At 32.8% G+C, this 15493-nt stretch overlaps 2 protein-coding genes across 2 annotated transcripts; one reads left to right on the top strand and one right to left on the bottom strand.

Moving 5' to 3' along the window:
• The first annotated feature begins 549 nt into the window (after positions 1 to 549).
• On the top strand, positions 550 to 7267 carry LOC101506774 (protein RAE1-like). The gene is made up of 11 exons (XM_004485496.4): positions 550 to 731; positions 817 to 903; positions 1002 to 1079; positions 1587 to 1780; positions 2288 to 2429; positions 2990 to 3070; positions 4155 to 4283; positions 4805 to 4882; positions 4988 to 5059; positions 6448 to 6528; positions 6919 to 7267. The coding sequence occupies exons 1-11, from the start codon at positions 570 to 572 to the stop codon at positions 6967 to 6969; spliced, it is 1155 nt and encodes a 384-aa protein (XP_004485553.3). The 5' UTR covers positions 550 to 569; the 3' UTR covers positions 6970 to 7267.
• Positions 7268 to 8382: 1115 nt separating this feature from the next.
• Positions 8383 to 14064, bottom strand: LOC101506449 (BRASSINOSTEROID INSENSITIVE 1-associated receptor kinase 1). The gene is made up of 11 exons (XM_004485495.4): positions 13659 to 14064; positions 12608 to 12740; positions 12453 to 12524; positions 12158 to 12301; positions 11349 to 11420; positions 11150 to 11221; positions 10984 to 11060; positions 10425 to 10553; positions 9984 to 10325; positions 9476 to 9870; positions 8383 to 9014 (listed from the first exon to the last, which is right to left on the bottom strand). Exons 1-11 carry the CDS (start codon positions 13750 to 13752, stop codon positions 8688 to 8690), a joined length of 1857 nt encoding a protein of 618 aa, XP_004485552.1. The 5' UTR covers positions 13753 to 14064; the 3' UTR covers positions 8383 to 8687.
• Between the last annotated feature and the right edge of the window lie 1429 nt (positions 14065 to 15493).

Genomic DNA, 15493 nt, shown 5'->3' with positions numbered 1-15493 from the left:
TATTATTATTATTATTATTATTATTATTATTATTATTATTATTATTATTATTATTATTATAGATTATTAATAGATTAGATATTTTTAATTTAAATTAAAAATATCAATTATTCAATTTTATATTTAATGCATTAACTTATTTGGTTGCGTACATGTCCAATTTTTGTTAGAAATTGAAGTTTATTGAAAGGAAATGAAATGATGCCACATAAATCATTTTTTGTGAGGTGCATGAGAGGTCTACGTTAACATGTATTATTAATAGATCTTTTGAATTTCAATTAATAATTATTCTTGTTATTATTTTTTTCAAATCAATTTTATTAATATATTTCCTTCCACCATTTTAATGAGAATTCAAACAATAAAAAATTAACTTATTTTTTATTCCATTTAATGAATTTAAACATAGTCTTAAGACACTTGAGTTTAATTTAAAAACCATCATTGGGCCTCGTGGAGGGTGGTTAGTATAATATGGGGGTGGAGGTAGCAACTTACTATATCCCTTATAGAAACAGAGAGAAAGAAAAAGCCCAAAAGCAAGCGTGGTTATAACGCTAGGTCGTATGATTGAACACCTACACCTGCCCACACTCAAACAAAACCTCTCTGTTTGCTTCTACTTCTCCCTCCAAAAATTTCCTTTCTCTTCGATAAAATTTCCACTGTTACTTCAAATGTCGAATTTCTTAAGCAATAACAATCCAAACCCTAATAAGTCCATTGAGGTATCTATTAAATGATAATTGATCTTCCTTTTTTGCTTTTTCAGTGTTGATTTCTCTCTCATCATTGGTTCCCCTAAATTTGCAGGTGAATCAAACTCCAACCGATTCTGTTTCAAGTCTCAGTTTCAGTCCCAATTCTAACTTACTCGTTGCAACTTCATGGGATAATCAGGTGTTTTACTTCTTCTGCAATGCAATGGAGTTTTCTGTTACGTTTTCTGTTCTTGCAGGTTCGGGAAGCTTATGAACAGTTTTTGACTTGTTTTGTAGGTTCGGTGTTGGGAGGTAGCACGGAATGGAGTAAATGTTGCTACTATGCCCAAAGCTTCTATAGCGCATGATCATCCGGTAAGGTAGTTAGGTTTTATCAAATTCTTATCAAGGACGGGTAATGACACGATCACTGACACAAACATGGTGACACTGATGATCGTTTGAGAAACTGAATTAATTGATTGGAATTAATGGATTAGTGTTGTGTCAGACACTGAGACACACAATGTTCATGAGTTTGTGTTCGGTTATATGCATGATTGATTAAATTAGGAATCTAATTAAAGTACATTGAGATTTTTGTAAGTTGTAATAAATTGATGTTGGCAATTTATGGAATAGTTATATATTTTTGTTTTTATTGGTGTGGCAGTGTTAGGGGGAATTTAGGTTTTGTGTAGGGCAGTTTTATGAACAGAGATAATCTTTGTGGGAGTTTCTGAACTCCAGTAAAACAAGTGATTGCTCTAGTTTTTGTAATTTGGTGTCATTTTAATCCTTTTATCTTCTATTTCCAATTAGTGTTCTATCAAAATATTATTCTGTTACAGTAGTTTATATATGATACGTTCATATGCGTAGGTTTTGTGCTCTGCTTGGAAGGATGATGGAACGACTGTGTTCTCTGGTGGATGTGACAAGCAAGTGAAAATGTGGCCTCTGTTGTCTGGAGGACAACCAATTACTGTAGCTATGCATGATGCACCCATCAAAGAGATTGCTTGGATTCCTGAGATGAACCTTTTAGTCACAGGAAGCTGGGACAGAACTATAAAGTAATGCACAAGCATTTGCTTCCTTTAAGAAATTTAAATTATCTGTCACATAATATAGTCTCACATGGCTCTTAGCCTTATTATAAGGTTGTCTTCTATTTGAATTAGAATTGAATTAAATTACTCCTGGTGAGGAATGATAGGAATGAGCATTCCGATCTGAAGTTTGTGTAACCATGTACGATTGCCTTAGAAGAATATTTTATTTGTTGGGTTATAAAATATCTCTTGTTCTTACTTTTTTTCTGGTTATAAACCTTTACAAAGCAGTTTTGGTAGCTGTCTACATATATCATGACTATTATCCAAGTATTATTTCCTATTGTTACCCATTATAGATTATAGTGCATGCTTCTGCATTTGTTCACATGTATTGTGTCCTTCTGATTAGATATCTTATGGAGCTTATTATTTTGCGTTTTTCTTATTAGATAACTATGGAGCTTACTATTTTGCTTTATCTTGGGTTTTCTTCCTCCTCACATGACTTTTCCTGGCCACTTTTAGGTTTTGGGATACAAGGCAGTCAAATCCAGTGCACACGCAACAACTCCCAGAGCGCTGCTATGCAATGGCAGTCAAACATCCTCTGATGGTTGTTGGCACTGCTGATAGAAATCTTATTGTTTACAACTTGCAAAATCCTCAGGTAAAACTTTGTTTGTCCCTAGATGAGCATATTTTCCATTTTCCATTAATTATGTTTGCTTTCAGTCATGTAATTAACTTCTGGCATCGAGGCTATTTTATCTCCAGATTTTATAAAGAGGGTGTGTTTCTCTTTTTCTTGCGTATAAGATAATAAAAGAGGAACCCTTTTAGGGAGAAGAGGAATTACATGAGGATATAACATCATGCAAAAGAAAGAAAAGAGATGTCCAAATTTCAGGGCCTGTTATTAGTTGGGGAGTACACATACTAACCCAATTGACATTAAATGCAAGTATTCACTCATGTAGTATTGTAATTGTAATCTCAATGAATGTCATAGCACCAAAAGTTCTAATACCATAGTTTTCTAGGAAATTAGACAGAACCTCCCATAAGTAGGAGATTTTCGACCATACAAAAATAAACATGAAGTGTTTATATTTTACATCAAAGCATTGGTCAAGTAAGGAGCTTGGACCATTGTTCATTTGTTAACAGGTATCTTTTAATGCTTTCAATAAGTATCTCTTAGCTTTGACCATTGTTCATTTGCAACAGGTTGAATTCAAGAGAATTGTTTCACCCTTAAAGTATCAGACAAGGTGCGTTGCTGCATTCCCTGATCAACAAGGTTTCTTGGTATGCATTATTTTCCACTTCTTTTACATCTTTGATACTTTTCTGTATTTGACAAATTTGACTTCCCATCTTCATTTTATCTATGAAAAGGATATTGAATTCTTCCCAATAGTGTGCTCCTTTTTAGCATCTATTGAAGAACATTTTCTCTATGACCTATATTTATGGGTTTTTTAAATCTCTTGCATGCATATTACTATGGACTAGAAAAATCCTTTCAGCTCCGCACTTTTCCTGGCTGGAATCAAAGCAATAAACTTTCCTGCCAAAATTAGAATGTTTGGGAGCTTGAATGGTATCTTGTAACTTGATGATTAAGTTGGTTGTGATAATAGCATCAATTAATAAAGATTATTTTCACTGAAAACGTCAAAAAGAAAAGGATCAAAGATGAAAGTTAAAGTTGCTAACCCCCTCTGACCCCCCCAAAAAAAATAAAATAAAAGGGAACATGCAGAATATGGAACAAGGTAAAGTCGCTGTAACTTTTAACAGATAAAAATGACTGGAAACTTAAGTTTTATATATTTCATAGCAAAATAAAATAGTTTATTGATAATCTGATCTTATGTTGATTGAATGTAACTGCTACTAGTCGACTAGATTATTCTTTCAGATAATGGCAGTTTTATAGTCATACTCTTGTGTAGAGTTAACAAGTTTGTTAGCATTTTTGAAACGAGGGATGTAGTTTAGATCCAGCTTATGTTACATCAAATTGCCAAGTGGATTACTTTTCATTGATGAAAATTATGTTTCAGCAGGCTAAAAGATATGGAAATTTTGAAGCATGCACTATTTTCTGTCCTTTTCTACCTTTTGACCAAAACTAATATTAAATTCATCTATTTCCCTACCGTATCTATGATGCATCTCTTTTTTAGAATAATTTGCAAAATACCCCTTTGTCTTCTAGATTCTCTTTCCTGTTTAAGCATTCACTAGGATTTCTACAATGACAACTGGGTCAAACAATGGCATAATATCCTGTCACGGATTAAATCTGAACACAGACTGTTGACTTGCAATCTAAGGCCAGTTAATTTAGGCTGTTGAAACTGAAAATATACTTGCTGAGCTGTAGGTTGGATCAATAGAAGGAAGAGTTGGTGTGCATCATTTGGATGATAGTCAGCAGGCTAAAAACTTCACTTTCAAATGCCACAGAGAGGGGAATGAAATATACTCGGTCAACTCTTTAAACTTCCATCCAGTAAGATTTGTGGTTCCATCTCTGTCTTACTATTCTACTTTAATATGGTTTACTTTGCATTTTGGAAGCTGCACTGTTATCTTTACATTTCAGTAATAAGTTTTCCCTTTATTGTAGTTCATGATTCTTTTTTTTGTGTGTGGAATGTAGATGTATAGTAGTGGAAATGACTTCTATTTCTCCTAAAATCTACAATGCTGTGGTGTATTGACATTTTTTTATCAATTTCATTGTTTGTTTATATATCTTTAATATCCTATACCTCTTTAGTTGTGGAAATTTCATACAAACTTCTTTTGCTTCAATTCTATTTGGTGTTTTGTCAAATGCACAGCTGATTGCTATATATCTATTAATTGTTATGTGTTGGTCTCCTTAAACTTGTGTAGCAAATAAATACCTTTCTTTTGGCACCTCTAGACGCAAATCTACTGCAATTTTGGACACAAGAAATCACTGACAACGTATATTCACTTTAGTCTGTTCTCATTCCTCCGCCATCAATTTTCGATTTATTTTAGGTACACCACACATTTGCTACTGCTGGTTCTGATGGAGCTTTTAATTTTTGGGATAAGGATAGTAAGCAGAGGCTTAAGGTTATTCAATCTCTATTATCACTCATTCAATTACCAACCAATGCATATTGTAGTGATATTTTGGCATAATACATGCTTATCTAATGTGATCTTCTCTTATTTCAGGCCATGTTAAGATGCAGTCAACCTATTCCTTGCAGTGCCTTCAACAATGATGGTTCAATATTTGCTTACTCAGTATGCCCGTTATCTCATTCTGCTTAAGTTGGCGACATTGTTGAATAGCTTTTGGCAACCTTTTTTATCATGCAAACGTTTTTACTCTAGCATTGGAAATTGTGATTTTTTCTTCCACTGCATGTTTATCCTTGTTCAATTAGTTATGAAGATACCCTGTTGCAAAAAAAAAGAAAAATAATAGTTATGAAGATACCTTACAGTCCTTGAGCACAGCATGTGTGTGAGAGGATGTCAAAATGCATGATAACTGTTCAGAATTTTCAAAGTAGATGTTCTGAGTCTACAAACAGAATATGGGACGTTAGAAAGAGAGTTGCGGTAAACAGAGAAGAAAGAGAAAAAATGCCTCCTTTATAGAATATTGAATGACAACAAAGATAAGAAAATCGTCTTTCAAGAGTTTCCCCTACACAAAGGGTTTTCCCTTTCCATAACAGAGCTAATTCTTAGTTCCCAAATGCTAACAAATCTCCATGCTTTTCCGTTCTATATCTCCTAACTTTTAAGCTTAGCCCCTTCCCTTCCAACTATAACCATCTAATTAGTTCCATTACTACTGTGTAAATAAATCTACAACTTCCTGAACCTCATACATCATACTATTAAAAAGGAAAGAAAAATAAGATAGATTTAAAAAGAAACTGCAAGAGAGGAGATCTCATGTTTGTTAATGAACTTGTTTTGAGAATTGAGAAGCATCGCGGTTTTTACTTCCCAAGCATTACATGCATAAGACATATCTTGTGAACTGCAGCTGTCGTTTTTTTTGGGATGGAGGGGGAGACACCAAACTTAATTTACTTATTAACTGATGGAAACCGAGTAGGGAGAAGATGAGAGATTAAGATGCATTATTATACTCATCTGTGTTAGATTTTTCTATATTTCATGTATTATAATTACAAGCTTCATAGCCACTAGGGAGTGGTTTGACTGCGTGGATCAATCAAAACCATTGGGTTTTATTAAAAATTAAAATTTTATTAAAATCAATTAGAGAAATCTCTTTCATAATTGGATTCTTTTGAAGTTTCTTCGGCAATTAGGATTTCTTGTACCCCATGTAATTGGACTATCTTTCATTTGATCCACTTTTCTTAATAGAACTTTCCTCTATATTTCATTTGATCCACTTTTCTTACTAGCACTTCTGTTAGTTTTTCATGTAATATTTGTTAAATTTATTCTCTTTTATGATGTTATTCTTGCAATGTAATTTCTGTGTAAAATTTATTTCTGTTGGCAAATTCCTTCCTCATTGTAGCTCATAGTTTGCCGACAAAAGGATTTGGAATTCCAAGTATTTCAGCTACCTTAATGGAAGTATTTCTATTATCTTTATGGTTAAAACACGTGGAACTGATTTACTGATATTCTGCTTGTAGGTATGCTATGACTGGAGTAAAGGGGCAGAAAACCATTATCCGGCAACAGCAAAGACCTCCATTTTCCTGCACTTACCACAGGTATTTGGTTTGGCTAAGCCTATGAAACCCACATACTCCAAAAAAAGTTAAATATTGTTGTACCCATATCATATCTTATAACGATAAGCATTCAAAACTCTCCCATATGTATCTAAAATAGTTTCCTCCTTTTTTTTTATATTATTGATTTATACACTCATGATACAACTCCAAAAACTTGTCTTCAAGTTTCTTGTACAGTCTTATTCTTCATCACATTGTCAGAGGAATTAGAGTACATGCTCTTCTTGTATTTTATTTTTATTTGAATAGAAATAAAATCCACTCTGAAGGATTGGAATTTGGTTTGTGTATTCCAACCTTTTTTTTATCCATACCTAAAAGAATATCCTCTATCATGTGTTACTGATATGTTCGTGTGAGAGGCAGGAGTCTGAGGTTAAGGGCAAACCGCGCATTGGTGTGACCGGCAGAAGGTAGAGGACGCTTCTCTGTGATACTGTTAGTGGGGTGTGCTGGCTTCGAAGATATTGTCGATTGATGCTAAGTGATATCTTTCATCCTGTGTTTGTATGTATGTATTATAATGCAAGTGTGTATGGTTTGTGCTTTTTCCAATTTTATGATCAAGTTTTCTACCGTAACAGTCTGTAAGTAGGTTTTTTCATGACTATGCAAGACGACTTTTAGGTGTGTAGATATCATTGTCAAATGTTGTAAAGGATATAAAAAATCAGTGGTTAAGTTGTATAAATATAAATATTTTACTCTTCCAGCATCTTTATTTGTGAGAATTTATATGTAATGCAACATTCTTTATTTTATTTCATTATTTTATAACATTCTTTGCAAGCGAAAGACATATCACGAATTTTAACGAGGACTTATCTACACACTCCTCTGGTCACGAATATAATCAACAAAAACTTGAAAACTAATTAATGGTTCAAATACAAGTTAATTTAACTGCCTATTTCATGTATTTATTTTTAAAAGTATCTATAAATTTGAGATTGACATAAAACCTAGTATGTTACAACTTACTAGATAATTTGAGTCAATTATCTATTTGTTCGATTTTTAGTTGATATGTAAGGTTAATTATTTGTTAGGAGATGTTAACTCTTTTAATGGATCTTAATTACTTCATGTGATTTGTATGTACAGATATTTGATTTATCTAAAATAATTAAATTAATCTTTCATATTTTTTGCAATAAAGAAAAAAAAATCATATAGGTTTTAGGTTTGCTCAAATTCTTTAGTAGCCAACCATATATATATGAGTTAAATATGTTTATTTTCTTTGAGGAAGTTAAATATATTTCTTATCCTTATACTAGTATAAATTTATAGATTTCAGTCTTGTTTCTTGCTTAAAATTTATCTACTTTAAGCCCTTAAAAATAAAGCCATGTATTTTTAGTTGTTGATGACAAATCAAAACACAATCTTTATTAAATATTAGTACCATAATAAATAAATTTTAAATAATTAAAACCACAATATAATATTATTAAGGACCAAAAAATGTATTCAATCGTTTAACAAAATATACGTTAAAAAATTGTTTATAAATAGTAAACCAACATTATAAGTAATTACAACATTAGTATATCATAATATGCTCCGCTGCTAAAGTAGGTTCAAGCTTATGAAATGAGATATTGCATATAATCATAGGATTAAGTAATTTGGGCACAAGCTGTAAGTAATAGTTAGTAGCTGGTGTAACATCATCCATAATTGGCAAAATGAGAAACTCCAAAGAGATTGAAAAACCTATTCTATTATCTTCCAAACATATATTTGTTGAAAAAATAAAACCCCCTGAAGTACTACTTATTTCCAAGTCCAAAGGAAAAAAATACTTGTTATTATCTGAAACCAATATATAGAATTGCAATATATTTTCATAAAAGCTCTATACTAGTTTCTCATACATACAATGACAAGAGTGTTGGTTGCATGTGGCCTAATCACTTTATCTTGCAACTTGACAACCCAATAAAAATTACAAACTTTTTTCTTAAATAATAATCATAACCTGATCAATGACCATGTAACCTGAACATACAAGATAATTTCAAGAAGATCAAAAGAAAATATTTAAGTGGAAGAGATGGTGAAAAGCATATGCACAAATCAAGAAGTGTTGTCTCTTTCCAACAGAGATCATCTTCATGCAGAAGAAGGGATCATCTTGGACCTGAGAGTTCATCTGGCTGGATATGTGAGGTTGAGTCTACTACTATCCAATTTGCATTAGGGTGATGCATCATGTGATTGTTGTTAAAATCTTGTCGGTACGTCTCTTCTTTTTGCCATTGCTCCCATTTTTCGGCCAAACCATCGCCTTCTAGCATTCTCACCACCTCGGACATCTTTGGTCTTTCCATAGGGGACCCTTGTGTGCATAGTAAAGCTACTTGAATTAACTGCTCTACCTCATCATCATCATAATCTCCCTTTAATTCTGCATCTACCAGTGTTTCCAACTTCTTGTCTTTGAGAAGTCCTTTAACCTGGATTCAAAACAATGTCACACAGTTGCCAACAATGAAATGATTAGTCATTGGTGTTGATATGACATGTAGCCTATGCAATCAAAAATGAGCTAAATGGGGTTACAAAATTCTAGTTAGGGATGTGTAGCAAGAAACAAATAAGTACAGAGTCGGCCCTAAGGTAAGGCTACTAAAACTCAGCTTTAGGTCCACCAAGAAAACTTTATGTCATTAACTTAAATAAACAAAAGGTCACATATGCAGACAAAAATGCTACATATATTAAAACTTGTTTTAGAAATCGCCAACTATTGAGAATTATTGGGCCGACCCTGAATAAGAACTCCTCAACGTGCAATAAGATTATCAACTACACCTCTACAAGAAACCAATAAACAAAAAATGACTTATATATGCTTTTGGTCCTAGTAATATACCTACTTTTCTAATGACACATTTGAAGATACTTGAAAACCTACCCAATCAAGCAACATGACATCATCATCATTGGCAAGACGTGCTAGATCAAAAGCCCTTTGTCCAGTTATTAGTTCAAGAAGCATCACGCCATATCCAAAAACGTCAGTCTTTTCTGAAGACTTTCCAGTTGACAAGTACTCAGGTGCTATATGCCCAATTGTACCACGAACTGCAGTAGTAACATGTGTATCTTTGTAATCCATAAGCTTTGCTAAACCAAAATCTCCAACAACTGCTTCAAATTCCTCATCCAACAATATATTTGCAGCTTTGACATCACGGTGAATAATCTTAGGGTCACAATGATCATGCAAGTAGGCAAGCCCCCTGGCAGCTCCCAGCGCAATATTCTTCCGCATTTTCCACTCAAGCGGCGGTTCAGATTCATTACGTTCTACAACAACATAATCAACATACATAAACACAGTTTTAATATGAAACTGGAAATTTGAAAGTCAACAGTAAAAGCGTTCATTTGCATTTGAAATTTTGAGCTAATAGGGGTACCTCGTAAGCATGATGCTACACTTCCATTAGCCATGTAAGGATACACAAGCAAGCGTTCAGTAGATGTCATGCAAAAACCACGAAGCCGAAGCAAATTACGATGCACAGCCATGCTGATCATTTCGACTTCTGTTTGAAATTGCAGCTCCCCGCCCTGTGTGCGTTCCTCTTTAAGTCTTTTTACTGCTACAAGATTGCCATCCGCTAAGCGTCCTTTATAAACCTTTCCAAATCCACCTCTACCTAGAATGTTTTTGTTACTGAAGTTATCTGTTGCTACTAGCAGCTCACGTAGAGAAAACCTTTTAAGCTGACCAAGGTGAACTTCAGGATCCTCCTCAGCTGCCAGTAAAAGACAGACAAAATGTTGGTTCACGAGTAATAACTATAAAATGTAGCATTTATCAGCATGTATACCATCTTTTCTGTTATTTCACTAACCGGGAACATCAAAGAAATGATCCTGTGGTTTTCTTTTTCGCCAATACGCAAGTGCAATTGCAGGGGCTGCAAACAACAGAGCAGCACCAGCAGCAACTCCCCCAGCAATAGCACCAGTGTTACTGCTACCTGCAAAAAGGATCAAAATTTTAATAAGAAATTATAACTGTATACAAACATCAATACGATTATAGTTTCCTCTCTAAAATTTAACCGTGAGGCACACCAACATCAAGAAGGTTTAAGCATGAGGGAAATGCAACTTGGTTAGTTTGGTTGAAGAAAAACCATCCTTAACCTTTGCTTTTGCTTTACAACTCAAACTTTTACATCAAGCGACTGTTTAACATGGCACCAATATCAAGTTGACCTAGTTTGGTTGTTTTTTCAGTCTTAAAATTATTATTATTATTTTTTTATATATAAAAAAGTTGAGGTTGGTTTTAATTCAAGAGAGTTATGAGCAAGGTAGAGTTATATTCTGAATTGAAGCTCTCAGTTCAAGTTATTCTTTTAACAATTTAAAATCACTGTCAATAAAAAACAGACATCAATGAACCTGAAGAAGCTTGTGACGGTGGAGAAAGTGGCGCAGGAGCGTTTTTTGGTTGTTTCAAGCGAGGATTATTGTTATAACTGTAAAGTGGAACACAAGGGATTAGCAAAAAATTTAGGTCATCTCTCAACAATTAGACATAGATAAGAACATAATTATTTGCACCAACCTGATAGGAGTAAACAATGAAAATGAACCATTCACTGGAACATTCCCTTCTAGCTGGTTGTTTGAGAGATCACTGTAAACCAAGATTGCCATCGTGTCAATTTACATATGGAAAAAATATGATTCTAGCATAAATATGAAATAGTAATATACTTTGACTATAACTCATGGGAAAATCTAAATAAAGGAGAAACACTCACAGAACTTGCAGCGTTGTAACAGTTGTCAAAGACACGGGAATGCCTCCAGTCAAGCTGTTATTATTGAGACGCCTATTTAGGAGAACAAGATGAATAATTAGTTTTCTCTAAACAACTGATAAAATATAATGTATTGATAAATCATGATAGGAAAATAGTTATCAAATGCATAACAAAAGTGTGTTTATTAGCATAGGAAGGGTATATAACAAAATTCTACTATGCAAAGTGAATTTGTAAAAAATGCAAGGCCTGTTGGATTATCACATCTAATCAATATTACTTGATAAAAAAAATCAGATGTGGTTATGCTAAATCCAGCTTTACTGTAAACCAGTCAACTCAGAAACATGAAGAAACTTCAAGCAAACTTCACTCCTGTGGTCCATCAGTGAGTACATAAACAAACAAGTATTATGTTGAATTGGTTACACCAATTACATATACAAGTTGTATGATCTGAGTTAGACATACAAAAATCCAAATCAATATGGGGTAACGTAGGGTACGGGTGAATTTACCAATGGATATTAAATTAAATGGACCATCGGAAACATAAAGCACATAGTCCAAAGAAAGTGTGAGTAAGGGATTAGTTTGGCCAATGCCTAATTGATCAGCACTAACCTAGAAAACTGTATAGTCATAGAAAGAGATCTAATTGATCGAAACATGTAACAGATACTGTTGAGATTTCTTTCATTTGAATCAAGGGGGGGAGGGGGGAGAACCTTAAATCTTTCATTCAATTGTGCACATCAATATAATTTGCACGTTAAAGATATGAGAATAAGGAAAGTATGTCATACAAGAAACGTAATCTTCCAAGCTTGCCCAATGTATTTGGTATGGGACCACTTAAATGGTTCAAGTAAAGATCCAAGCTCACCAAGTTTGTCAAATTTCCTAGCTCTTCTGGGATTTTTCCTGTTATATTATTGCTATAAAGTTCCCTGCCATTGAAAAGGGGGAAATTTTTCAGATTTGTGCAAACAAAAAAGTCCAACAAATAATTGAAAGGCGACAAATCACATTCGTATGATTTGTATAAAGCTGATATGTTGTGAACGCGACCAGACAAACCGAAATAGATTCACAACTTACAAGTACTGCAAATTTGGGAGCTGACCAAGGTTTGAAACCAGTGTACCGGAAAGTTCAGCATTTCCAAGATCACTGTCCAAATGCAAAAATAGAAATGTAATTCATTGCGTGGACAATTATTCATAAAACTACAAGAAAAAATGACATGAACTTACACACGGGTCACGCTGTTATCACCATTGCATGTAACATGAAACCACGTGCAAGGATTGACAAGAGTAGCATCCCAACTTTGAAGAACATTGTTAGGATCATTCAAGTTGCTCTTCAATGCATTCAGGGCGTCACCTGTGCTAAAAAGAAACAATCTTCAGTTGCAAACATCCTTAATATTAACTTGTGTGGAGTAGGATATCAAGTATGTGTTGGCATCCACGGATGATGCAATGTGAAATAGTGTTTACATTCAGGAATCAGTAACATGAACCCCAACTTTCATTAGTAAGAATTAGTACCATACACCTAAATACTAGGCCAAATAATATAAACAAAGCAAATGAAAAAAAAAAAAAAAAAAAGACCTTTTAAACAAGAATAAAACCATTTTGAAGAGCCATTCTAATAGAACGAAGTCCTATACTACATAGCACCAACACTTCAAGTTGAAGGCATGTTCAAGTGTGGAACACATTAATGTCTCACACTCATACGACACCGATACGTGTAGTTTACATTCAATCGCTTCGATTTTCTAAAAAATATAACTAGTGTATGTGTATGTACTTCATAGGTCTTATACAGTATAGGCTGTCAAACCTAGCCGATGATTATGTCACAAAGTATTACCACCACCAATTCTAGTCATCAATGAATTCCCTAACCTAGGGATTAAGCACTCACAAGTCAAAAATCAAGAAACAACTTAATCTAGTGACACAGAACATCATCATCTATGAAATTTACTAAATTCTTCAACCATATGATCAAATCTTTCTAGCAAAAACATTACAGCTGCAGAATATTTGGGTTGAAGTATCACAAAAGCTACTACAAGTCTACTGTGAAGTTTTTTCCAAGTTTTATTCTTCAATCAAACATATGAATGACTATTATATAAAACAATAAAGCTAAAGGGCAACCTAGTAGATAAAAAATAGGTGAATTTTCCAAATCATAGTCATTTAAAGCACCCATTTAAGTGGTAGAAACATTTATGTCAGAATTAAAAAACCTCAAAAAGTAAGGACAAAAAAAAGAACCACCCACCTTCCGTATTGGAAGAAGATTTAAGCAACAAATCAAACACCAAAATAGCCCAAAAAAGAAAGGAAGCTTTAGAAGATGAAGTCACTCGTTCCATGTTTCTTCTTCTTCAATTACAACAACACCTTCATAACCATATTCATATAACCAATTGATTCCCTAATAACAAACACAAACCCTTTGTTGATCTACACGAAACCCAACAAACTCCACAACATTTTGACCTCGTTGACCAAACGAAAAAATGGTTAGTGAAGTTGGTAATTTGGCAAAATCGAATAATGGGTAGCTCCAAAATCGGTTCTTTTTGAGTTGTTACTGTTGATGGTTTGGAATAGAAGATGAAATATGAGATTGGGTGTGGAGAGATTGAGGTGAAAATGTACAAAGCCAAGTCAACGAATGTTTTGCATTCTTTCTTTTACTCAGAAATTTCTTATTCTAATTACTCATTAATTAATTATTATTCCTTTTTTATTTTTCTCTAAATTCAACCATCATGGCTTTTCTTTGTTTTACTTGCATGAGTATTAATTAAAGTTTTATTTTCTATCATTGTAACCAAATTTATACAGTCAACAGAACATCATCAATAATAAAATTTAATTGATTATATGAATATAATTTTATAAATAATTATAATAAAAATTAAATATTATTAATAATTATTATACATAAATTGTGAAGAGAGAGAGTAGGGTCAAAGATGCACGCTTGCACGGCTGTGACTGTCCCCACACAACTCTTGCCTCCCTGTAAGAAGAAAGAAACTTCAATCTTTCAATCTTCAAACGTTAAAAAAGTAAATACAGTATACTAATGTTATTGTGTGCGTCACTCATGTCATAGTACTGTCATTTTATTTATTCAATATAACTTTATACTATTTTCATGTCAAATTTTTACTTCATCTTATGGTGAACGTATTTAACTTGTGGTTAATTACTTTAACAAATGATTAATTAATATAAGGTGTTGTAATTTATTAATTATTTAATTGTTGTTGAGGATGAAGAATGTATCTTTTCAGTAGATATAATATTGCGATTAATTAATATACGGTGTCGTATTTGTCTATTCTTTAATTAGTGAAATTAGGATTGGTCGTTGTCTAGAGTTGAAATTGAGTATTGTCAAAAAAAATATGAATGTTGAGATTATGTATAATGAAATAGGAGTATTAAACCTTAATATAAGTTTTATATTAAGACCACTTCAATGCTCTCTATATTTTATTAAATTAGGATTTTAATGTGACTGACAATATATACTTATGTCGTGTTTCATATACACACTTATTAATAGTTGCATTTGCTAAATACACTAATACAATACTTGAAAACATTTAAAAACATGTGTGTTAAGAGCTCAAAACAAAAGGTTAAAAGTTCATAGAACACATGCCTTTCTTTACACCTAAAAAAATAAACGAAGAAGAAAAACACATGCACATAGAGAGAGGGAAGACAAATAAAACAGGGATCTTTTGTGGACATGGACAATTATTTGACTATAGAAAAACAGGTAAAGTATTTGGTCAAATAAAGTATTGCTACCATGTGCCTTGTTAAAAAATTTATTAAAGAAATCAAACCTAAAAATTGTGTTGACAATAGTTGTTTTATCGTTTCATGTATAAAATTGATTGTGTAATCTAAAATGTCTTATTTTAAAACTAAATTTAAAATTAATTAATTATAACGTAAACTGTGAAATTGTGTTACGACAGATAATTTAAATCTTTATTTAACATATCAGTGTATCTTTATATATCAGTTCATATTATTTCATTAATATATCACATTATTTTCTTTATTTTTTTTTCTCTCAAAAAATAT

This window comes from Cicer arietinum, chromosome 1, assembly GCF_000331145.2.
Source record: "Cicer arietinum cultivar CDC Frontier isolate Library 1 chromosome 1, Cicar.CDCFrontier_v2.0, whole genome shotgun sequence".
Lineage (NCBI taxonomy): Eukaryota > Viridiplantae > Streptophyta > Magnoliopsida > Fabales > Fabaceae > Cicer > Cicer arietinum.
The sequence above is the reverse complement of the archived record's forward strand: the minus strand, read 5'-3'. Positions and strand labels throughout refer to the sequence as shown.